Raw genomic sequence first — 26,186 nt, 5'->3', positions numbered from 1 at the left:
CATTATAAAAGATGGTGTAAGTGAAGCACACTGCTAATACAGGAGAAATATTTACCTGAGACTTAAACATGGATGCTTAAATTGTCTACTCCTAAGCTAAGTATCCTTACCCTGCTCAGCAGTGCTTGAGGTCGCTGTTTGGAAACTTTCTCGTGTTTTTAAAATGATCCCACATATGGATACTTTAGTAAATGTAATACTAACGTTTAACCTTTATGCAAGGACAGTTATTTTATGACCTACAAGATGACAAAAACAACTATTAGTTAAAGCATCAGAAATGATGCAACCCCAACTATAGATATCAAGAACTCTGAACGACCTGTTGTAAATACACCAACTTCTGTTGTTATACTTAGACAACAACATTGTAATACTGCATAAATATAAATATATTATCTTAAGCTTTGAAGGGTACAGATTTGCTGTATTTACTCAATTGTTTGACACGCAAACCACACTGAAGGGATTGTACAGTAGAGTTTACTGGGCGGAGCTACAGACCTCATGAAACATAACAGCACAGAAAGCGCACGTTGAAGTCGTGGAGGGCAGGAACTCAAACGATACAGATGTTTCTCCAGGGGACGAATGCGCCTTTGAGTCTAGTCCAATGAATGCGAATGCACGAGGAGAAATCCCACTGTCACCGTCTCTAAAGCCGGACAACTTAAAACAACCCAACGATGTCTAGTGAGCACCGACTTCAGTTTGCTGGGGTAAAGTCACCATGAAAACCTGCCGATTTGAACGAGGCGTGTGTGAACTATTTACAGGAGCTCAAAGAGTGATCTACTCGAATCCGTGTCTTGCTGTCCTACTCACGAGAGGCTCGCGGTAGTTTTGCGCATAGCAGGGCACCTTCAAGAAACACGTCTGCGAGAATCGTTTTCTTTGGACTGTTTCTGGAATTTTACAATCATGGAGAGCCACACGGACGTCTTACTAGTCACTGCAAACGTTGGATCGTTATTTGACAACGTAAGTATCAATATGAATCAATGCATATCTGAACAGTTGCACAGTTATGCACTACTGAAGCATCGGCTGTATAGACTTAGCTCAATAAAAGCATGTCTTTAATCGTTTCGTGTAGTATCTGATGCAAAAACAAAAACCTGCATGCGTTAAGATGACTGACGTTTAGGGCAACCTGTAATTAAAGGTAACCAAGCGACATCTTGGAAACACAGTTACACAAACTAACTAAAATATGTGAATTCTTACTGTAAGCCTTGTTTTCGGTGATGAATATCGTCAATTATAAAGCTGCATATGTCGCAATGGTAAATTGTAGCTGATTCATTAGTGCTCGGGCGCTTAATGTCAGAAGTAACACGGTCACACGGTTGCGACATCCTAGCGACATATCTTGGCCATTTTTTGCGCAATTGGACGGACTATTTTTTCGTCGGCGTGCAACAGCAGCGAACACAGGCTGCGCTGCTCAAGACTCCCTTTGCTTCACTGGGCCTCTTCTGTTTCGAGTCCCCAGCCTAAAGTAGCGCCGGCTCCCTCTCAGAGCCCGCCGCCTGCAGCCTGCTAGGGTTTGAGCACGGAGGGTTGAGCGCGGAGGGAACGAACCGCCTATCACCATTGAGCAACCAGTGTGTGTGTGTATTCAAATAAAACAGGAAACCGACGGACAGTTGTGACACATTTAAAGGCTGTGCCGCCAACTCCGAACGTCGCACGCGCCATCGTGATGTTTGAAACACTTTTACTGCGGAGGAATCAAAAGTGATGATACCTTTTGTGGTAGTGGAAGTTCACGGAAACTTTTTTTGTGCGGTTAAACAGCGTTTTTTTGAAGTCATTATTTGAAATAATAAAAACCCCCCTCTCATATTTTGAAACTAGCCTTACGTTTAGAAGTTTAATGATTCGTGTGCTGTTTGTAATCCTGTCTAAAAGTTCAGCCCTGCATGCTGGGCAGAATTTACAAAAAATACATTAAAAGTAAAACAAAGTATTTTATGGCGAGCTTGTTAACAAATATGTCATGTGGTTTCAAATCATTTCTGCCGGTTTGCGTAATGCCACCTTTCACGTCTCAATAACGTCAAAATTACATTGTTGATAGTGAGACTTCAGTCAGCAAGCTACTGTGGTAAATAATCCTCTGACAGCCGTGGGCTCTTAGCTTAAGGAAATAAACTTTGTCCTATTCTACTAACCCACAGACTTACAGTTGTTTTAATAATATTGTTAAAGGCATCACATTCACTGTGTGCACATTTGTGGAGTGGGGGGTTGGGGTTATGTGGTTCTGAGGAGGGTTGAAGTTTCTGCACCAGTGGAAAGTTGGCCTTGTACCCAGTTTCCGGTGGCCAAATTCATCACAGAGAGTGCATGTTTGGGTCAATTGTGACTACAAACAGATGAATATCTATCCTCAGAGGAGTTCCTAACAATGGCAACATTTTTGCTGTAGATACAAACTTCCAAAAACGTTTTGGACATACAAAAATGTCCAAAACATTGGTTTACCACATAAGGCCAGTGCTGGGGGAAAACTAGCTTGATGTCTCTTGTGCTATAAAAAAGCGTGATGATGTGGTGTGACCCATTATGTGGCCGTTCCACACCAAATGTTTGAAGGACCAAGAACTTTGGCCTGCTCTGTACTGCAAGCTGGTGTTACAAACGTTCCATTGGTCGAGAGGTTTTTTTGTTTTTCTCTCAGTGGACAAACCATACATCTCACCCACTTTTCCAGCTTCTGCTTTGCGTTTTTACACCTTTTGCTATGGCGCAATTAATGTCACTGAAGAGGGTGCTGTGTCTGAACTCGCATGGCCGCATTCGATGGTGTAGTCTGTTACATTTCCCATTTAGCTACTGAATGCTTAGAGACAGACAGAACTAGTGCTGTACGCTAAGCCCTGTCTAACCGGCTTCTTGCTTGGCATCATTCCTCTCCTGGTTGATTATAGTGTGTTTCCATGGCTCAAGACGTCTTTTTATCAGATACGCTCACAAACTCTCTCTCTCTCTCTCTCTCTCTCTCTCTCTCTCTCTCTCTCTCTCTCTCTCCCTCTCTCTCTCTCTCCCTCCCGTGAGCATGTCTGGTTGAGCTAGAGACAAAAGCTGAAGTTGAACAAGCTCAACAGTCTCGTAGCATTGAGCCCACTGATAGGAAATGATGCACTACAAATTTGGGAAACCCTCCTGACACAGGAGAAGAAGGAAGTTTCCATTGGACCCCTTACCCTTCCACTCAGAAAAAGTCGTGAGTGTGAAAGGTTGAACCCATAGAATGCTTTCTGAAAACAGAATGTCATGGTAAAAAGCTCCTGTATGCTGTGATCCTATCAAAGACATGTTCGGTTTGTTCTTTTTTGAAGTTTGAGATAAGTGGTAAGAAGCAGACATCCAGCCAATGACTGTTGTGTTGAACTTCATTCAATTCATCTGTCCATCACCATGTCATCTAGTTAACGTTTGGTCAGCATTTCCTCTGTCCTTGTCATAGATTGTTCCCAGTTAGGAACGGTCTGGATGGCCTAAGGCGCACGCTGCGTACAGTCTTGCATTCATGGCCAACCTCCAGATTGTGCCAGCAAACCAGAACAAAGTCTAGACACCCCCCCCCCCCCCAAACTTGTTGGTATGAAGGTTTGTGCGGCTCACCTAAGGAATGGTTTGAACTCCCTTTCCCGAGGTTGCGTTCTGGGAGAATGGACTTCAATGAAACTGTGCAAAAGCAGATTTGGTGTGGTCTGTGTGCTGCTTCATGTAGGGCCCACCCACGCAGCAGGTCACCTGGCACTTCAGGTGCTAATTCACATACATGCAAATAACCTATGCAAAGACCCATTCGTCTAATACTGCTCCGGGTATTTTCACGCTGACCAAGGACTAGTTTTCCCTACCCAAATGATAATCGTGATAAGAGAAACTATAGTGATTAACAATAGCATATAGTAGCTAAGGCTGTATTCGAAATAGCAGACTGCAATACTTATGTGGACATACTGCATACTACACTAGTATACACTGCATAGTACTTCCCAGTAGGCCTCCATAATTCCTTATGACATTTAGCAATATTGTGCTCCAAAGTCACATGACTCCTTAGAATGGTAAAGTTGCCATAGGGAAACTTCTCAGTTACAATATACACAATTCTGTGCTACATAGGAAGTTTACAGACTTCACCTGCTTTTCAAAGTTAACAGTTGGGCACCTTGGACATCAATTCACTTGAATGATATTGAATTTTCTTATTACCTGCTGGTTAGCCTTGGCGTTTTTGCTTGTTTTACACTGAAATGCATTATAATAATCCAGTAGCAATAATCCTGGCTATAATACTTACATTTTTTGCTGTCAATCAGCAGTTAGATCACGATGTATCTGTATATTCTACTCATGTTAATATTTGGAGTCAGAAGCATTCTGCTAGATCTCCACCATTTTTATGTTATTTGAAGGAAAATTTTAAATGTTGCATTGTGGGAGGCAGTATAGCAAGCACGCATACTGGGTATTTTGGCAACAGTATTATGACATCTGGGTATTTTTGGCATACTGCAGACTGAATACTATTTTTGACCACAATTATTTCACATGTAGAATGCAGTATGCCATTTTGAATACAGCCATTCAAGCTGTGCCTGACACTGTGCATTATTCAGTATAGAGTGCGGTACATTAGGGTTGCTCCGTTTTGTACTGGTGCCTGAAAACAACAATTGCACAGGGCAAGGAAAATACATAATGCCTCTCATTGTGTGGATTGAAGGTTTGCACACAAGGATTGAGGGGTGATGATGATGTGAGAGCTCACAGGTCTGTTACAAATATAAGTAACAGGTTAAATTAAGGTCTTTCTGTAACATAGTTAACTAGATCACTATATTTGATAGCTTTCAGGTCAAATAATTTTGTGTTGTGAGTCTTTTTTTTTTTACAGGCTAGCTAGTCAGCCACTGGCAAAATGATTGTTTGCATTAAGTCAGGGACCAATGAAGACACGGTGAGCTTAGTCTGTCTGTAAACTGAGAAGTGGCGTCTTGTTTCAGGAAAGGAGCGCACGGCTTAACAGGATAATATTGTGAAATTCTGTGCCGATCCTTGTGTACCTGGAATGTGGTCAAAATAACTACAGTGGACTGTGATATGATGCTCAGATGATTTATGTGAAGCAATCTGCCATTGCAGAGTAATGAGCTAGCAGGGATAACATTGCGTCCAAATCATTATCTACCTTGACAAACTGTTTTCTATATAATAAGTGCTCTAAATAGTGATCCAGGACTAGTGAACAGGGCACAGTTACAGACATTGCTAACGTCAAGCCAGAAGGGAGTGTGTGTACATAATGCATCCACCCAAATCTGGGGGGGGCACCGGGTAAGATACTTGGTTCCTGTTTCGGCTCAGTGGCCACATCTTTGATTCAGCATCTGTGATAAAACAATGAATAAGATGTCAACACTCATTTCATTAGAGTGGTAGTTGTGTAACCTGTTAACTTCATTGCGTTAATTCCAGTATCAAAGCAGAACTTTTAAACATAAAATAAAGAAAACTTTATCACAAGACAGTAAAATCATTAAGCATGTAGGAAGAAAAAAGAAAAACATACTTTTCTTATAGCATTTGCAACGCTTGGTTAGAAACAAATGGAAACTTTGTGAACTGTGTCATGTGTTTGTGCAGTCATAAATTTTCAAATTCCACTGACTGTCAGCAATGAAAACTAACTTCAATTGAGCTGCTATTTGAGCTGCTGATTGAGCTGCTCAAATTGAAATGGACGAGTCTTGAAAGTCAAAGATAGTGTCTAGTAAACATTTGACAAAGCTCGCATTACTGGTACGCTTTCTCTTCCCATGCATTTTGAATGCCTTCTCCTTTTGCTGTGTGACTGCTGGTCTGTATTTCATGTTATTTTATCCATGTTTCTACACACCGCAAATGATTACTGCGAATTGTTGCTGTTCTTTGCTCAGACTGCATATTTACTGGCAGCTTGTTAAGATATTAATGAATGGAGGGTTTATTTGAACAGCACAGCACTGTCTTAATAGGACTGTCATAATTGGACGATGCACTGAACTGGTGCCCTAGGTGATTGAGTTTAGTGATATTTCCATGCTAAGCGCGTCTCTTACTTCAGTAGTAACTTGTTTGTTCTATTTTACAAGTTTGTTCTAGAAGCTTCAGCAATTAACTTCTGAGCGAATTTTTATATTCTGCCAATTTTTTTCCAATAGGTTCCACACACCCTTCCCCATAAAAAACATTCAACACGCGTGCTTGTGACAGTTATTGCTACCAGCTGATGACAGGGTGTTCTCAGAAAGGCATAAGGAGCCATTCTGCATGAAGCACTCTTGAGAAGGGTTCAGCTACGAAACCCATCTAAATCCATCTCTTCATGTCCCCGTGTTCCCGTACCTTAAAGGTGGTGATCTGGCCCTTAAATGGGCTGTTGACTAAAAGCTAACTGGAGACAATCAGGGCTCATATTGCCCCAATATGAGAAAAATGAAAATGTAAACATGCCTCTGACTGACTTAAATTTTCCTCTCCCTAGGTCGGCGAAATCGAGAGTGATTGGCTTCGGGAGTTCTTCATGGTGAGTCTGGCTGCGTCCCAGCGACCACGTAACGGGTTTTTGTTTTTACAATTGTTTTCCCCTTTTCATTTTATTTTTTATTTTTTGCTTTCGTGACACGTTCGGCACGCGGCACGTCGCGTGGGAGCACGAGCACGGAGGGGATCGAATGTTGTTAATGTTGCTGCTGTTTGAAACGCTGTCGTTTCCCTTGTCAGGTCGTCCACGCGTACAAACCTCGATTTGTGGCCCTGCACTTCCAGGAAGTGGGCGGGAAGGACTACATGGTCAACATGGGGCATGCAGAGAGCTTTTTTGGGTAGGCTTTTGCTCTGGGCTTTGGGGAACGGGCCACAATGAAGCAAGAATGTAGTCACTTGAGTTAGTGCTTTAGTGATCAGGTTCGACATTGTGCGTTATGCAACCAAAGGGTGGGGTCAAAGCCTGGGGGAGCCCACCCCCTCCTTCATTCCTAGGCAACCTCAAGTTAAGGGTTCAAGGGTGATGTCAGTTGGAGATGATCTCGACTGTGGTCAGACTCATGACCTCTAGATTAGCCAAGATGTCTGGTAGCCAATGTGCAGTTCATCTTTCAGAGTGGTCAGTGTATTCAGATACCGTGATAAATAACATATATATCACCCCCCCCACACACACACACACACACACACACACACACACACATACACACACACACACACACACACACACACACACACACACACACACTTTTTCCACTGCAGGACGATCGAGACCAGCTCGGAGATGAAGGACTTTGACCGAGTGTCTGTCTATGTAGACAGCCATTTCAAGGCAGAAGACAACTTCACGGTGAGTGCCCTCCGGCAGGGTTGCAATTACTTACTTTCTGAGGTGTATGCAAACATACTATCGGCGCCCCCCGAACGAAACGTAAGATGGACACAAATTCAGTATTATATCTGATCGATTTGGCGCCCCCTCTAGTGCAGCGCCCCTATGCGTCGCATACGCTGCATACCCGCTTTTTGCGCCACTGCCCTCTGGTGACCATGTTGGTTATCGGGTAGCTGCACCTGTTTATATGTACATTCAGTTACAGTCTGTTACCACAAGGGGCTGCACAAATGCCGAAAACAGTTAAGGGGCTTCTCCAAGTCTTGAACACTTTATTATTGGCCGTTAGGTCAGGATCCTATTTTAGCTGCATGGCTAAAGCTGTTGCCAGGTCTTTTCTATTAATGTTGTAATCTTCAGGCACATACATTCTTTTGGCGCACAAACGCCATATGCATGTGGCTATTAAAACATCCCTCCGTTTGAATCCAGTGGGAAGCTGAGGAGTTGAATTAATTGTATTATTTATTATTTTTATTATTATTATTATTATTATTATTTATTATTATTATTATTTAAGAAAAAACACCTAATTTCATTGTACAATATGATAACATTAAAGATTAAATATTAAAGATTAAATACAATAAAGATTAAATATTTACACCAGCTTTAGATGAGGATAATCTTTCCTGCGTGGATCCATGCATACGTGTGCGTGTGTGTGCGCGCGCGCGTGTGTGTGTGTGTATTTCTGCTCACTAAAACTGGATTGAAACGTTACTGGTGGAGAGGACATTCTTCTCTGTGACCACCAGAGGGAGTAAGGCTCAGTGTGAGGCCCCTGTCATTCTTCTCTGTGACCACTAGAGAGAGAGGCACAGTGTGAGGGCCCTGTCATCGGTGCCTCTTGTATTTGAGCTCATTAGCTCATTTGAGCTCATCAATGCCTGTCAGCCTGACCACAGTGCGTTTCCTGTATGGCCTTGTGTTTTGAGCTGGCTTTCCTTGTCAATAGCAAAAAAAAAAAAAAAAAAAAAAAACAGAGCTGTGGCTGTGATTAGATGTGGCCAGACTCACTGGTTCTCATAGGAGACTTTTAGGAGTTGGTCACTGAGACGCATTGCAAACTAGCATGAGCACTGGCTGCTTCTCACGATTTGGGTGTTTTACAGCCATTTTGTAGAACAGGTGAAGCACTTTCAGAGAGAGAGAAAAAACACACTAATATTTGAGAGTGACAGGGTATTAACCCTAAACCCACCCAGGTGAGGAGTGATAGACCTTTTGTGTGACGTGAGTGTGTGCCCGCGTGTGTGTGTGTGTGTGTATGTGTGTGTGTGTGTGTGTGTGTGTGTATGTGTGTGTTGGTGTGTTTGTTAGACTCCCTGATGGACTGGGTTAATGTGCGGGAGGGACCAGGCAGCGGGCTGAGTCAATACGTTTAAGTCCAGATTAAAACTATTGATCAGGACCGTCAGTCTGGACATGATAAATAAACAGGGTGGGGTGGGGTGGGGGGAACTAGTGTGTTTTGTAGGGTGTTAATGTTAAACAGCTTTGGCTGTGTTACCACCTTCTCTCACACATACACTCTCTCTCTCTCTCTCTCTCTCTCTCTCTCACACACACACACACACACACACACACATGCACATTCTGTATTTTGTTTTGTGTAATACTAAACTATATAATGTATATTATTATATGTGATATTATATTATTTATTTGTAATATTATATTATTTTCTAGTAACTATTATAGCCACACAAAATGTAATAAATAAATGCATGTAAAGTTGTGAGGACCATTGGAAAGATATATTGGTCCTCACAAGTACAGCATTTTAAATACACAAGGACCCACACACACTCAAAGAGACAGACACACACAAAATAAAGAGTCCTGTGCACACTCTCAGCTTCAACACCTGTCTTCAGCAATCAGTTCAGGCCAGCGTTTAATACAAATTTATTGACTTACAAGTGATTTTTTTTATCAAAACACCATTTGTACTGGTGGACTCTCCTTGCACGTACACACACACACACACACACACACACACACACACACACACACACACACACACACACACACACACACACACACACACACATTCTACTGCCCAGCAAGCGATGATCTACAACCTCTAGAAAACTGATAACAAATCAATACAGTTGGCATGAGAGAAATGAGAATGCAGAGATGTGTGGAATGGGGTTACAGCTTGATTTTGGGTGTGTGTGTGTGTGTGTGTGTGTGTGTGTGTGTGTGTGTGTGTGTGTGTGTGTGTGTGTGTGTGTGTGTGTGTGTGTGTTGTTTTAGGGAGTAGAAAGAGCTCTTTCTATCACCTCTCAAGGATGTAAAGTTTAGATATTTTTGGATTTACACATCACCTTGGTTCAAGTCAAATGCAATTAGTTCAAGTTAAACAGTTTTAAGTTTTATACTCCTTGAATAATCCAAATAAATCCCCAAGCAAACATGGTAGTTTTGCAGGAAAAGAACTTGTGTTATTATTTTGATTATTACATTTGCGACTAGAAGACAGCTAGAGTTGGACAGTCAGAGCATTATTTGGGGAGCTGCAACCTAAACTCCGTATCACGATACACGTAAACCGCGTTGAAGGTGAATGCATGTAATCATTAATGATCCGCTTGGCATTTATTAACAGAACAGGGTGGTGATGCTCTATAGACGTGATTTCTCTCGCTAGAATACACCTAACTCCGGTATGTTCCCAAATAGTCTGCGCTGTTTCTTTTTGATATTGTCCTGCTTTGTCACATATTATCTTTCCCCTCTGAAGACGTCTCTGTTGTCATAACGCTCGGGTGAGGTGCTTGTGAACTTGGGCGAGGTGCGTTGTCCTGGCGGGGGGAAAAACGCTCGGAAACGTAACCGTTGATTACCAGGTTTCTGGCTCCCAGTTCACTCCTTGCAGGAATGTCTAGCGTCAAGGCCAGTCGTGAAAGTCCTGTCATATTAAACCAGCATCGCTTCACACGCAAGATTTATCCCTCTCTCAGGGGGACGTTCCGTCACAGTCCGCGCGGCTAGCTGCGCGTGCAGGGGGGGAGACGGCGCGTGCGTTTTTAAGCGCTTGTCGAGTATTGGCGCCGCAGTGTGAAGTGGCCCAGAACGACAGGTGATTTTTCTCGGGCTCGCACCGGGCTGCCGGCGGTCTCCCGTGTTTAATCACTGTGTGATTGTTTTAATTTTCTGTCCGTATTGATCTCGCCGGGTCGGGATTGATGTGTGCGTGCGTTAAAAGAAATTGCGTCTCTGTCCGAGGGTGTGTGTGCTAAAAGCAGGTGTTGTGGTGTATGGTGTGTTTTAGGTTCTCTTTGTTGATATGTTGCTGCTGTACATGGATTTTCATGCATTAAATAAGGTGCACATGTTATCACACACTTAATTGTAAAACTCCCAACAGTTTGTGGGTAACATACTACCCTAACGGCTCATTATGACTTGATTTATTTAATACATTTCTGTTTTAAATATTTAAGTTCTTCTGTTTGTCTTCGTTGTAGAATTTTCCCTCAACCTCATTCACACGTCGAGGTTTTATGTCAGAGTGCAAGTAAAATATTCCCTTGTGTACGGAATGCCAACAGTTAATCGTTATAAGAACGTGAAAACATTACTGACTAACATCAAAACCAATCTGAATATTGCAGGGTGTTTTAATGTGTAGTTCATGGATGTGTCTGCATGCAATCACAACCTGCATACTAATGTATTCTTCCTTTCTCCGTGGGTCTCCGCAGGCTCTGGGTAGTATGTACTTCATCCACAAGTCCCTAAAGAACATACAGCAATACGACTTCAGTGGTAAGAATTCAATAGCTATTGTATGACTTCACTGAACCGACGGCATCTTGCCATTACGCGGATAAACAAAGTTGTGAGCCTCGTGAGCTGCCTCGTTGTCCTCGTGAGCTGCGTCAATACTGCGTTATTGCGCTGTTAAGAGAGACGCAGTAGCGTGCGGATAAACCAATAAACCGAACGGCGTTGAGCAACACAAACACGCAGATCACACAGCTGTTCTGTACAAACCGTTTGGTTTGCAAACATTTGATAGAAACTGTCCAACACTGACAAAGCATTTTATATCTTTCAAGTCTTTTATCTTTTAGCTAATAATGGCCAACACAAAAGACCTCAGGGTGTTGGGTTTATTTTCTTAATCAGTACTATATGTTGCATTGTCAAAATTAGTTATTAGAGTTATAGGTTATTGTGTCAAACGATTACCAGAAAGGGGAGGGATCAAACATGTTTGTTTTTGCACTTATAATTGCAGGCGTTACACACTCAAAGGATTTATGAAATTTAATGATAATGATCCTCATCTGGACGTTAAGATGAGTGTATTCATCATCTGCCTGTCTGTCAGTAAACCTACGCCTATCAGACTTGAGCAGTAGCCTACATTACAGATTAAATGTACGACCACGCCTGGCCTACTATCATTAAGATATTATTTCCATTATACCATCTTAATCTGAGCCACACAACTGAAATGCGCCTACATTTAGATTTAAATTCTGCTTTGATAGCCTCTCTGGAATCAGAGGAGAGGTCCGTGTCTGTGTGCACATTCTGGTCACGCCGTCTCATGAATAAGCTTTTACGAAGCCGTCTAATAGAAGAGCCATAAAGATCGGGGTGCTGATGAATTTGGGTCTCCGTCAAATTCGTGTCCTGTGGATCCTGCTCTTGCTTTGGGAAAAGGGAGAGAGGCTAACATTAGCATATTGATTTTGTGTTTGCATGTCTCAGGTTATCTTTTTGTCTCTCTCTCTCTCTCTCTCTCTCTCTCTCTCTCTCACACACACACACACACACACACACACACACACACACACACACACACACACACAACAAACAAACTTGTTTATTCTCTCTCTTCTATTTGTCTCTCATAGCAAAGGAGTTTAAATCTGTCGTTGGGTGGAATAAGTATATGGGCTCCCTGGATGGAGTCACAACAGTGGAGAAAGAAAAATTCCCCAAGAATTTCTGGCCCGATGTAAGTGTGTTGAAAATGCTTTTTAGAGAGTTGTAAAGTCATCATTTCAATTGTACCATTCCGTACTCTAACTTTGACAAAATGGCAAAATGACTCGGAGACACAATGGCCAATAAATTTTAGTTTTATACTTCCAGTTGCTACGTGGTTGTCATACTTAATAAGACAATGCTGATTTCCTGTTATTTTTTGTCTAACACTATCAATATTTATTTACTGGTGAGTCTTAAAAGAAAATGTCTGATTTTCTTTGAAAACCAGGAAGCTGCAGGTGTGAGTGAAGCAAACTGTAATTCAAAAGTTTTTTCTCAGACGAAGTAGTGAGAAATAGGTTAGGTAGTTTTGATAATAGCACTTTATATTCTATATCTTTTATGTCTTTTATTTATTTGCTTATTTAATTCCCTTCAGATCAAGTGGTCGCGGAAAGGCTACATGAGGACACGCTGGATGATTCATAATCAGTATGTCAACATGGAAACACACACACACACACACACACACACACACACACACACACACACACACACACACACACACACACTCCCCACCATACACACCCACACGGAGCCCTCTAGGTGTTGCAGGTTTTCAGCATTTCACCGCGCATATGCGTCAAAATCGCACACATGCACGCTTCCAGAGTGTGTGTCCGTGTCCGGGCGGCTCCCCCAGTTCCCGAACAAAAGGCTGTGCGTGTTCAGCCTCTGCGTGGCTAGAGACGTGAGCCAGGGCCCAGGACCCATCACGTGTGCGTTAGTGCGTGGGCATGGCGGCAGGTGCGGGGAGCGTGAACATGGGGCTGGTGAACCGTGCGTGTGATAAACGACCTGCGTGTGTTTGGGGACGTTACCCGGGCAGCCCAGCCCTTCCTGACAGCTAATGACCTACAGCAGCCTGCCGGAGTGACAGCAGCGAGATAGAGGGGTTGACACGCACGCACACACACGTCGGCAAACACACACACACAGACATGGACAAATACTTCTGCACACATATGGGGGCATGTATGCAAACATACGCACACAAACAGATTTGAGAAATACACACGTCATTGTGTCCATACAATAAACAGGATGTCAATGAACATATAAAATAAATGTTTTATTTGTATGAGTGTGTGTGTGTATTATTACACATGTCCAGTTAGGAGACATTACAAACCTTGTAGGACCAGTCTAAAGTCTGTGGTGTGCTGTGGAAGTCATCTTTTCCTGATGTGTGTGTGTGTGTGTGTGTGTGTGTGTGTGTGTGTGTGTGTGTGTGTGTGTGTGTGTGTGTGTGTGTGTGCGCACGTAGGGGCTTGGACTTGGTGAATGTACACCTCTTTCACGATGCTTCCAACCTCATAGCCTGCAACTCCAGCCCGTCTGTATACTCCACGTATCGGCAGCGAGCGCTCCGGTACATCATTAACAGGTGAGCACTCAGCCTAGCGAGGTGGCCATGACTGTGTGCTCCTAGCACAGAAATCCACTTATACAAACAAAATAATAGAAAAATACTATAGCCTGTTTTTGCCTGACACCAGGCAAGCTTGTCCTAGAAAGAACTGCATTTAAGTACAGATGAACTGCTGTTTTGCGTGATTCCATCTGCTGTCACCAAATGGGTTCAGATTCTTGACTCATTAAGTGTTTGTCCTTGACTCATTAAGTGTTTGTCGTTAACTAATTAGGTGTGTGTATTTGACTCTTTGGGTGTTTGTCCTTGACTCGTTGGGTGTTTGTCCTTGACTCGTTAGGTGTTTGTCCTTGACTTGTTGGGTGTTTGTCCTTGACTCATTAGGTGTTTGTCATTGACTCATTAAGTGTTTGTCCTTGACTCGTTAGGTGTTTGTCCTTGACTCATTAGGTGTTTGTCATTGACTCATTAAGTGTTTGTCCTTGACTCGTTAGGTGTTTGTCCTTGACTCATTAGGTGTTTGTCCTTGACTTGTTGGGTGTTTGTCCTTGACTTGTTGGGTGTTTGTCCTTGACTCGTTGGGTGTTTGTCCTTGACTCATTAGGTGTTTTTCTGCTGTAGGATATCGGACAACAGCTACAGCCTTCTGCCTTTCTTCCTGTTTGGGGATTTTAACTTTCGCCTCGACACACTAAGCCTTGTACAGGTGTGCTACATGCACGCTCGCACATAAAGTACAACACAAAGTACATCTGCTGTAGTTCTGTGGGGAAACCCAGTGCAGATCTCAGTTGCACTTCTCCTTCAGAACCTCTCCACGTCGGCGGAAGTGCAGACGGTGAAGGACAGCAGTAATGAGGTGGAGAAAATCATTTATGAGAAGAAGGACAATGACCACAAGGTGGGCCTCCACACTGCTGATTAACACTGTCCCCAGATCAGTTTCCTAGAGTTCACAGGCAGCAGTTAACAAGGCTAGGCTGATCCTAGATAAAATTGCCTAATTTAGGTTTATGTTAGAAAATAAAATTAATATTGGGAAAAATGTTGAACTGAAATGTTTTGTTTCAGTTAATAAATTCAGCATGTTGAAATGCCATCTTGCATCCTTGATGTCGTAATATTTTAGTTTGCAGAGACTATTTCATTTTCCTGCATATGTACTTTAACCTTCCAAAAGGCTGCCTCAGGATAAAGAGAAGACAGTACAAAAACCAGCCTGTTCATCTGTTAGTGTTTAATAAGCAAGCTCAACCCAGGCATGAACGTGCAGGCGAACAGCAGTGTACAGTAGCAGAACCTCGCAGCTGATGAGGGGAGATTGTGCCATCTCTGCTGTCCCTCAGATGCCATTCATTTCCCCTCGTTGGGCCCAAACACACCCAAACACAACCGCCACTCCGTCCGGACAGACTAATAGCCGGTGGGAAGATATTGACTTTTTGCAGAAACTGCTGGGCAGTGTTAGGATTGCGCTGGTCGAGGGGCGATTCGTTTTACGTGCCAGGCCGGAAGGACTTACTTCTGCAGCTTGTTCTTTAAATGCCCTCCATTAACCTCTGTCTTCTCTCTCTCTCTCTTCTCTCTCTCTCTTCTCTCTGTTTCTCTTCCTCTTTTTTCTCATTTTTTCTTTTTTCACTGCTGCTTTACCTTACATTCTTGTTTTCGCATCTTTCGCTTTTCTCTCCCTCTCTCTCTCTCTCTCTCTCTCTCTCTCTCTCTCTCTCTCTCTCTCTCTCTGTTCACACCCCATCCCTCCCACCAGCAGGTCCTTCTTCACATAGAGACTAAGCTGTTTGCCTACCTCCACCAGGCAGACTTCAGAGAGAACGATGGCAGAGAGGTAAGCATATTTCTCCATCTTTCTATCTCTCCGGGCTGAAGTCTGTCCCGCTCTCGTCTGTCTGTATTACTGTACAGTTCAAACTGCTGTGAATGGGGGGTTACCCCCCCAGGTCCTGGCCATACGGCCATTGTTGATTTGCCCCTGCATGTCTGTCACATGACTGCAGTGTTAGCTTGTCCACTCTATCTACCCCACAGCTCTTAAAGTACGACAAGGAGATAGCAGCGTTCCACGATGTCATAACGGAAGAGGAGATCCTGTTTCCTCCCAGGTGAGCAGACAGTTTCGAGGGTCTACAGCCTACTCCCATAACCGCTTGACCTCCGGAGTGGCGGCGGCAAACGTTTCTAATGATGGAGTACTCTTGTCTTTCCGCAGTTACCCCTACAGTGAAGACTACACTAAACCCACTCAGTACATGAACACACGCTGCCCCTCCTGGTGTGACCGTATCATCATGTCCCACAGTGCGCGAGACATCATCCAGACGGCAAGTGTTGCCTTATGACCCAGTCTCCAACACCAGCAGTTAGGGCAGTAATAAACATGCACATACGTGTAATAAACATGCACATATGCGTAATAAGCATGCACATATGCGTAATAAACATGCACATATGTGTAATAAACATGTACATATGTGTAATAAACATGCACATATGTGTAATAAACATGCACATATGCGTAATAAACATGCACATATGTGTAATAAACATGTACATATGTGTAATAAACATGCACATATGTGTAATAAACATGCACATATGCGTAATAAACATGCACATATGCGTAATGCACATTCACATATGCGTAATAAACATGCACATTGCGTAATAAACATTCACATACATGTAATAAACATGCACATATGCGTAATAAACATTCACATACGTGTAATAAACATGCACAGATGTGTAATAAACATGCACATATGTGTAATAAGCATGCACATATGCGTAATAAGCATGCACATATGTGTAATAAACATGCACATATGCGTAATAACCATTCACATACATGTAATAAACATGCACATATACGTAATAAACATGCACATATGAGTAATAAACATTTGCATACATGTAATAAACATGCACATATGCGTAATAAACATTCACATACACGTAATAAACATGCACATATGCGTAATAAATATGAACATATTTGTAATAAACATGCACATATGCGTAATAAATATGAACATATTTGTAATAAACATGCACATATGCATAATAAATATGAACATATTTGTAATAAACATGCACATACATGTAATAAACATGCAGAAGCACCCAGCACAGGTCAGTGTGCTTCTACTTCAGGGAAGGTCCTCTGTCCACCTCAAATTAGCAATTGATTGTTTTCTTTTCCTTTTTATTATGTGTTGGTCATTTGCAGAAAGACGATGGGGATCGAAATGTTGTCTATAACACACTGGGCCCGAATGTCTGTATGGGAGACCACAAGGTAATCAAATAAGAGAACTATCATTCAGCATCAGTGTATTTATATAATGTCCGCACTCCACAGGAGAGCAAACCTGCATTTAACCGTGAATGTTAAAAGTAAAGGCCAGTGGTTTCTTCTGGTCGGAAACACTGTTTTCTTTCCCATTCCAGCCTGTGTTCCTGTTTTTTGCACTGAAGACCAATGTCCACTGACACAGATCACAGACCCATTAAAGGGTGAGTGAGCATCTCACGTTCTTCAGCCTTCAAGGACCCTCACCTCTGCCTCTCCCTGGCCATATAGACACTCACCAGGCCAGTCTACGCTGTTGAGCCAGACAAGTGCTCGGGGAAAAACTCCCATGTGCGTAATAAAATGTAGACGTACCTAATCCACGTCTATTGGATCCTCTGCATTTTACTATTTGCTATGTTAACAGCGCTTAACAAGGTGTCATAAAGATGGTTGTGTTCATTAATTACTGACAGCCATAGCAGGCCAGTGAGGTATATATCCTAGGTCCTTCTCCTCTATTGGCATTTTTATGGCCGTGATTGTGTTTGGTTGCCAGTTTTATGTGTGTTCTATAGGTTGTGGTCGTCAGGGGATTAGACAGGCCTTCTGATATGGTCTCTATGTCAGGATGGGAGAAATACCTGATGATTTCTGTCAGGTCTCAGTGGAGAAGGCTAACATTTGAAATTAAAAATTAAAAGTCTTAAAATGGTTTTCAGTCATTCACCTTTGGCACATCCTCTTTCTTATGTGATGTAGAAATCTTTATAGTATTCCGAACACTTATGTGTATGTATGAGAGAGGATATAAGATTATATCTGCCAGGGTTTCACAATAACGTGTTCTGAGTTACAGTAAAACATTCTGTCACAACTGAGAAGAGAGATGACAGTTTTAATCTTATTGGCCAATAAAATATTTAAAATGAGTATATTTAAATCCAGAGATTTCTTCATTCGGTTCTATGTTGATGGAAGGTCACCTGCTTATGTAGCCCATAATGTTCTTATCTATGTATCGGCAATCACAGATCATTGTCTGAGAGCTTTGAATTTGTCCCTTGACATGCTGATTTTCTGTGTCCAGCAGGGTTGCCTGTGTATGTTGGTAAAGAAGAAGAAGAGATTTTAGAGACTCACCAAAAGACTATCCCAGGCTGTGCACACACACACACAAGCATGCATGCATGCACACACACACACAAGCAGGGGATGTTACTTTTTCCTTAGGAATACGCATGTGCACGTTTTACCATTTTATAGTTCTCAAGGCGGTCCAGGAACATCCTCTTCCTGCCTCTGTTTTTCTACCAATCTTCTGAAGCCTGCAGTACGTAGATGCCTGCTCAACTCGAGCACACGCCCGCCTCGTGCACACGCCCGCCTCGTGCACATGCCCGCCTCGTGCACACGCCAGCCTCGTGCACACGCCCCCCTCGTGCACACGCCAGCCTCGTGCACACGCCAGCCTCGTGCACATGCTCCCTCACTTTCACTATTGCTTCTTCCTCAGCTCCTTTGGACCTCTACGAGACAAGATAAAATGACGTCTAAACTCTGGACTCTGGGCTCTGCACATATACAGAATGATCTCTAAACTCTGGAGTCTGGGCCCAGCATGCATTCTCTAGCCCACTGCTGACTTCACTCTCACCCTCACAGACTACGTCGTAACTCAGACATTTCTCGAATCGATACGGTTCGTGTGCTGTGACCACCCGGGACGGACCGGAAGGCCTCGCGTGCTGTGTGAAATATGGAAATGCCACACAGGGTGGACCACGGCAACGGGCCTGCAGACTTTTAATTAGAGCTTGAGCGTGGCGGTGAATGCTGATACAGAACTACACCTCAGACACTCTCCTGCTGTTTGAGTCCCATCCGTCCTGGATCTCAGTGTTCAGTCTCAGTCTCAATACAACCCACACATCCCCACACAAGTGTCAAAAAAGTCACAACATTTTTTTTTTCCTGTTTCTTGGTTGTATATAAGATTGAAGATGTAGTTGGTGAGAAACAAACTAACCACTGTTGCCATAGGGACTGACTGACGCATGAGTCTAGCCATCATCTTGGTTGTCTTATAAGATTCATCACCTAATGAGTCAGCTGAGTTTTATTAAGTGTCTTTGATATAGAAGAGAATCCTTTTATTACCGATTACTAGAGGCACCCATACAGAGACCCCCACACACAGATAGACCCCACACCCATACAGAGACTCCTACACACAGATGGAGACCCATACAGAGACCCCCCCACACACACAGACCCCCACACACAGATGCTTATAACATCTGATCTTCTCAGCTTTCATTACTTCACATTGTCAGTAGAAGGTTGGCACAGCACATTACAACGGTGTCCCACAATCCAGCAAGTGACACTCCCAATCCAAGCTGAGTGTGTGTCCTGTTAGTCTGGGATTATCTGCTTATCCCCGTAAAGTGTGATTTGTTTCACTTTTATATGCTGGGTACTCTGAAATTGGGAGGATCAGGCTTCTATGAATTCTTCAAAAAAGCCATAAAAGTCTGGTTTTCCCATTTTCATATGCTTAAATCTCAGAGCTTAGATTTTTTTGTTTGTTGTTTTTTTTTTGTTTTTTTGTTTGTTTTCTAGTTCTCATGAATGTCCGGCCACACCATGGATCATTACCCTCTCCGCCGTCTAGAGTCCAGCTGTGCAGCTACACATGCTCTCTGGCAGATGTTTATTTATATCAAAAGTAATTTGGTCCACTGACCATCAATATTCATTAACTACCATTTAAGTGGCACAAAACGATTACACAGATATGACAAGGGAGTCATTAGTTCAACTTGACTAGAAGTTATTGATTGTATCTGTGTAATCTGGATGACCCCCACCCCCCACCACCACCACCAGCACAACTCCTCGAATCAGTCGGAAATCAATAATTTAAGTGTGAGGGTTCAATTGCATGGCCCATTTGTCAATAATGGAGTTGCTGGAGTTGATCCATGGTGTGATCAGTGTAACGCATGGTTCCCGAGGGCCTCGTCACACTGTGAACTTCGATATGGGGCCGTGATGTTTGGCATTACTGATTTTACAGAAAGACTTAAAACACTACAGTCTTACACAGTGTAATTTATAGGTGTTGGCATAAACATATGATGAATTGCACAGCTTTAAGCTTAGAGTCTCAGACGTACGGTATGTAGCTGTTGACTTGCCTTGTTTTACACCTGTGCAGATCGACCACTCAAAACCTCGATGTTCAGTAGCAGTTTCATAAATGCTTGCCACTGTTTGAATCCTATAATGACTGCTGTTCACTTTCTTTTAACGTTGTTTTCGACTTGCCGGTCTTGAGCACGGCTTCTTTTAGCAAGACGGCTAAAGCTAGCGCACAGGCTTGATGTGGCTTTAGTCTTAAAACAAACGAGGAATTGAATTTAGTCCCCCTCAAGGTGAAATGGGTCCGATTTGATTTTATTTCGTTTTGTTTTGTTTTGTTTTATTTGCTCAGGCAGGCGGCGCCCAGCAACGTGCGCGGATCGATGGCATTTAAGAGGCTGTGAAAGAGAACGGCCGGTTAAATCCAGAGTTGTCATGGCACAGGTCTTCACCATTAATGCATTTGAGAAGATTGATGGTGCAGTGATGCGACAGGTTCAGGTTTTCTGCTGAGGGCGACAGAGAAGGAAGTGGAATACACGGATGGGCTGTTTGGGGTGGGCACACAGTGGAAGCCAATAGAAACCCAGTAAAAGTGCTCAGATCTGACCTGACAAATCATATTTGTGCTCTAAAACGCTCAGCTCGGATACAGGTGACCCGATGTATCAACACCATATATAAGCAACAGTGTGTTGTTGGTAACCCAACATTAAACACGACGGCAGGCGCACAGGGGTTTCTGTTTCTTTTGCTTCACGGTCAGCACCTTTGACGTGAAATAACAGGTCTGAAATGTACATTTGATGTGAAATAGCAGATCTGAAATGTTTATTCCATAAATCCATCATCATCAGTTAGCCATGGTGACTAGCAGTGACTAGACAAATGAATGTTTGCTTCAGAATGGCATGTTAATATAAACTTTTAATTCCTTATTAAATGTATATATTCAATGTATATATCCCTCATACAACATGTGCATTGTCATTTCTGCAAAAAAAAAGCATGAAAAGAAAGGTGTGTTGTCCTAAAAATAACACACTTAGCAAATGTTGTGTATGCTGTATTGCAGCTCAACAGATTTTGATGTTTCAATGAAGATGTTGATGTTCTAGATTTGTTGTCAAAGAAATGCCTCATTAGTTCTGACCCAATTCTTGCTGGCTGGCCAACACATGGCAGGGAACTTTTAGGTTTCTGATTCAAAGTCTGTTTTATCTGCAGCGTCAAGAAACGATAACAGAGTACGTCAGAGATTAGCTACATAGTTATATACATCTGTATTTACACAATGTTAAGTCTGACATTTACATCCTGGTTAATTATATATATATATATATATATATATATATATATATATATATATATATATATATATATATATATATATATATATATATATGAGAGAAGCAAGACTGTTTAGCTTTGTCAGAGCACAGGGTCTCCACTGCTGTTCAACATGAACATGTACAGATGCTGTATACTTCTAGGCTTTGAATGATATGTTGACTTTCTGCCGCATTACTGCAACAGGTGTTAAAATGCGTCCAGATAGCTTTATGTTGGCTTATCAGTAAGAGGGTGTTACTGCATTACTTAGATAGAGCTTTTTTATTGTCAGCAATGTTGACATCCTTCCTGACATGGTAGAACACAATTGCCTGAAAAATAATATTTGTTCCCGTTAATATTCAATAACAAATTATACAAATGTGTGAAAGACAGCAAGACATTTTTTAAGAATATTAATTTATCACTTCACATATTGAAAAGGGGGATGTATATAATACAATTCATACCATAGAATATCAAACTGATTTATGGCACATTGAACTGAAGTTCAAACATTAAAATCATTTTTGCACAATGCAGTTCACGTGTATTACAACTTTCATGATTGTGCAGCTTCAGACTACACTTGAACTCAGAACACCTGCCTTCTTTCTGGTTTTCATGAATGAGATATCAGGCCCAGGTGCCCACACGAAGCCATAACTGGACGACTGACTACGGTTGACCTGGGGATGCTCAGAATCATGTTCAGGTTGATACCAGAGGTCACCGTGTGGATTCAGTAATCTCTTACCTAGGACAAACCATTCAAATTGGATACAAGTTTACTTTTTGCTTTTTCTGAATCGATTCGATTTCATCGTTATCCAGAATGACAATATGCTATGTCAAGATGGCCCAAGTCATCATTGATAATATGCATAAACTCAAAAAAAGTTCAAAGAATTTCAGGTCATTGCCTGTCTAACGAGATAATTTACAATGGTTGAAATGCAGCATTTTGCATTAATGGACCCAAAAAACTAAAATAATTGGATCAAAGAGAACGATCGTGTCATTCCGACCTGTGTCTCGAAGTGCACTTCTCCAAAATGCACTGCTTACTCTAAACTCATCACTCAGCCATGACACAGTAACAAGAATTCATTGAACAACTTCGGTTTTATTATTCGCTGACATCGCATAACCAAGATGTGCATCATAAGTTCCTCTTTTTAATTCTTCCTACATACTGGCCGTTTCAAAATAAACTCACTGTCCTTAGGATTTGGTGGAGGGCAAACTCCAATTCAATAAATAATAGATGCATTCCTGGAAAATACATATGTGGGACTGAAACAGTGAGATGCACTGGAGGTCATGGGCGTGTGGTAAGCTGTAAGTGGAATTAATCGTGCATAACGTCTGGTTCACTCCTCTAAACCTCAGCCCTGTAGTGTGAATGAAGAGTTGAAAAGTTGATACAGGAATGTCATCCAGCCAGTGGGACCCAATATCGTGCCACTGTTGTCACGTGGAACTAAGTGAGAAAAAGTGAGACTGGTTTCGTGCACGTGCCAGTGTAAATTTGCATTGGCTTCATTCCACACACATGTATGTATGGAGTGGGCGGTTCTTTGCATGTGGGCATGTGCCTGTGTGTTGTGCAAGTGTACGCATGTGCATGCATGTGTGTATGTGGGTGTGCATGCTTGCATTTGTGCGCATCTGTGTGCACGTGTGTGCGTGACAGACACAGGCACGGCACAGAGGACGTCCCGTTGTGTGTGTGTGAGTGTGTGTGTGAGTGTGTGAGTGAGCGTGTCAGACATGATGGGGGCCCAGACGCAGCACAGAGAACGCCCGGCGGTGTTTGCGTAGCAGCAGTCGGATCTTCTCGTCGTCCGAGTCGGGGTCCAGGGGTTTGTTGTACTCCTCGTCCTCCAGCTCGTTGTCGGATACGTCACGCCCGCCCTCGGCCCGCGGTGCCTGGGTGGAACTGGGCTCCGTCGCACTCTTCTTGCGCCATTTTGTTCTGCGGTTCTGGAACCACACCTGTGGGAAGCATATGCCCACAGTGGTTTATATTCTGGCATTTCTGTTATTTATGTTTTAATCTAAACAAGCACCTATCAACAAAACCTGCAGGAACATCTAAATGATAGACCCAATTGCAATTTAACATACCCTATTTCTCTCCCCACTGTGTTGTGTACGTATATAAATGGTGTGGGTGTGTATGTGTGTGTGAAGACACGTTTGGACGTGTTGGCTTACTTTGACTTGCGACTCGGTCATGCCTAGGGAGTATGCCAGCCGTGCCCGCTCTGGGCCTGCCAGATATTTGGTCTGCTCGAATGTTTTTTCCAGGGCGAAGATCTGGTGCCCACTGAAAGTAGGTCTGGTGTGTTTTTTTCTGCCTGCCGCTTCTCCTGGGTGGCCACCGTCTACTGACCAAAAGCAAAAGAAACTCGGCTAACACCGCATGTTCACCGCAGAACTTAAGCTTTCTTGGGTAACAAATTATGTCTTGTTCAGGTATAAAATATACTGATATTTGTGTTTAGTGCTACAAGTGAGAACTAGTTTTCTTAACAAAAGTGATTGTGTTATATTTTAATTAAGATAATTAATACAACCTAAAATGGCTGTTGATTGAATTTAAGGAACGTAATTCAGGAGCGTGAGGTGTAGTAGATTAGCTAATGGAGTAGAGTAGCTTCACCTTAGTCACACCATCATTACTTTACACCATTGTGCTATATATATATATATATTGTATAATTATATATTGTATAATATCTATCGTATAATTAGCAGATACCTAAGATGTTTTACTTTGGTCTGATCACAAGCTGTTCAAAACAATTACAGCACATAAAACAGATGCTATCATTTCACTATAAATACACTTAAAAAAAACTATACATACACTATAATTATTTGCAATGATTTCATGTTTCAGAATAACATATTTATGCCATATATGACACATATACAGTGTATATATTATTATGTAGTATATGAATATATAGACCATATTTATGTAAAAGTCCAGATATTAAATCAATATTAATTACTCTTCTGGCATACGTTAATAGGTACAGTTTGGCCATATCAATTATATAACAAGGTTCACACAATAAAAGATGTTTACCAAGAAATCAATAAGAAATATTTTTTATGAATAATAATTATATATCTGTAAATACATGGTTGGAAAATATAGATATTCCAGTGTCATATTTTTTATGTAGTTTTATTGTGTTTGCAACTATTTTAATCACTTCAAAATGTAATATACACCCATGGCCATGACTGCAGTAGTCAAAGAGCAAGCTCTTATATTATAAAGACTAAAAGTCCAGACTTGATTGCAACAATTGTTTCCAATATTACAGATCTTTAGGTATTTAATAGTAAACAGGACAATTTAGAAGCTGTTTTTGCCATGTTTATTCCACACATTTTTCCTGTTTCTGTATAATGCGGAGAAATAATGAGATTATTCTTACTGTTGCTGCACTGTTGTCTCCCTCCTCTCCAGTCATAGCCTCCCTCCACCCAGCAAGTGCTGCTACGTCCCTTCATGCCCGGACACTCCGCGCTGGGTTTGGGGAACCCGCCCAGCCCCGTGGGGGCATAGTCGCGGTTGTAGTACACCCCTGGGCTGGGCACGGCGGTGCCGAAGCCGCCCATGGTTGAGTAGCCCGTGAGTAGGGCGGCGTTGGCGGGCGAGCCCACCATGGAGCGGCTCAGGATGTCGCTGATGCCGTGCGGGGTGCCCGCCTGCAGCTGGGCGTTGAGGTTGGCGGGGCTGAGCTTGTAGAAGGAGTTGGACACCGAGTACTGACACATCGGCGCCTTGATGTCCGACGGGAACTGGTTCAGGCTGTTGTTGAAGAGGAACGACCCCGAGATGTTGGGCTCCATGGGAACCAGTTCCTCCTCTTTGTCCAACAGCAATGGATCCAGGGTGAAGAACTTCACGAAGACCCTCACATTAAACACCCCCTGCAGTCCAGTCCAGCTTGGGACAGCCTCCAGAAAAATACCAGCTCACCTTATATAATCTGGAGGTTTATTTTATTCCTCTAGAACTTTAAGGCTGTAAGTCTCTTGGCTGTTGTAGTCTTATGCCAGTTTCTCTCTGCTTAAGGGACACCTCAAAGTGGGTAAGTCTGGTATCAGTAACAGTATTTGTCCACTTCTTCTTCTCAACTTTCACCTGTTTTGTTCCATAGTTAGTGCGGCAACTCCAAAGTAAACACCAGCTGTCTTGCCACCTTTAACCCACTACCTCTCTCACTTCTGCAGACAAATGCCCTCAAGGTAGCTCCTTACTCTAAGGTCATAAATAAGAACTACCTTGCACATATGTGGCACCCTCTGGATAATAATGACCATCATTAGGCTACCAGGCCTGGATTGGACAAGCACTCGAGATGTCAGGGCACATCATTGGTCATGGCACAGGACGGCAGCACTCGATTGGTCGATGGGAGATTAATCAGTTTTTGAAGTGGCAGGGTGGGAATTAGTGAGTTTTTGATGGCTTCTCAGCCCTGTGTGTGGAAGAACACCTACGTATTGGAGCAGAAAGATATGGGACTTTAGGAGGGTTT

General features: G+C 42.6%; 2 protein-coding genes across 4 annotated transcripts; one reads left to right on the top strand and one right to left on the bottom strand.

The window, feature by feature from the left end:
• The first annotated feature begins 511 nt into the window (after positions 1 to 511).
• inpp5l (inositol polyphosphate-5-phosphatase L) lies at positions 512 to 21,403 on the top strand. 3 transcript variants are annotated; one of them, XM_076988993.1, is made up of 16 exons: positions 512 to 981; positions 6,548 to 6,589; positions 6,787 to 6,887; positions 7,312 to 7,399; positions 11,161 to 11,224; positions 12,325 to 12,428; positions 12,840 to 12,892; positions 13,728 to 13,847; positions 14,454 to 14,538; positions 14,641 to 14,733; positions 15,601 to 15,675; positions 15,876 to 15,949; positions 16,057 to 16,168; positions 17,077 to 17,145; positions 17,298 to 17,363; positions 18,233 to 21,403. In XM_076988993.1, exons 1-15 carry the CDS (start codon positions 922 to 924, stop codon positions 17,337 to 17,339), a joined length of 1,182 nt encoding a protein of 393 aa, XP_076845108.1. In that variant the 5' UTR covers positions 512 to 921; the 3' UTR covers positions 17,340 to 17,363; positions 18,233 to 21,403. The 3 variants fall into 3 exon arrangements, with proteins under 3 accessions (XP_076845108.1, XP_076845106.1, XP_076845107.1); XM_076988991.1 differs by having other exon boundaries at positions 15,598 to 15,675; XM_076988992.1 differs by having other exon boundaries at positions 15,598 to 15,675; positions 18,230 to 21,403.
• A 314-nt stretch (positions 21,404 to 21,717) lies between these two features.
• On the bottom strand, positions 21,718 to 25,494 carry nkx6.3 (NK6 homeobox 3). The gene is made up of 3 exons (XM_076988994.1): positions 25,077 to 25,494; positions 23,839 to 24,011; positions 21,718 to 23,616 (listed from the first exon to the last, which is right to left on the bottom strand). Exons 1-3 carry the CDS (start codon positions 25,492 to 25,494, stop codon positions 23,386 to 23,388), a joined length of 822 nt encoding a protein of 273 aa, XP_076845109.1. The 3' UTR covers positions 21,718 to 23,385.
• Positions 25,495 to 26,186: the final 692 nt, after the last annotated feature.

This window comes from Brachyhypopomus gauderio, unplaced genomic scaffold (assembly GCF_052324685.1).
Source record: "Brachyhypopomus gauderio isolate BG-103 unplaced genomic scaffold, BGAUD_0.2 sc65, whole genome shotgun sequence".
NCBI classification, from domain to species: domain Eukaryota; kingdom Metazoa; phylum Chordata; class Actinopteri; order Gymnotiformes; family Hypopomidae; genus Brachyhypopomus; species Brachyhypopomus gauderio.
This window is presented reverse-complemented; position numbering and strand designations above follow the sequence as displayed.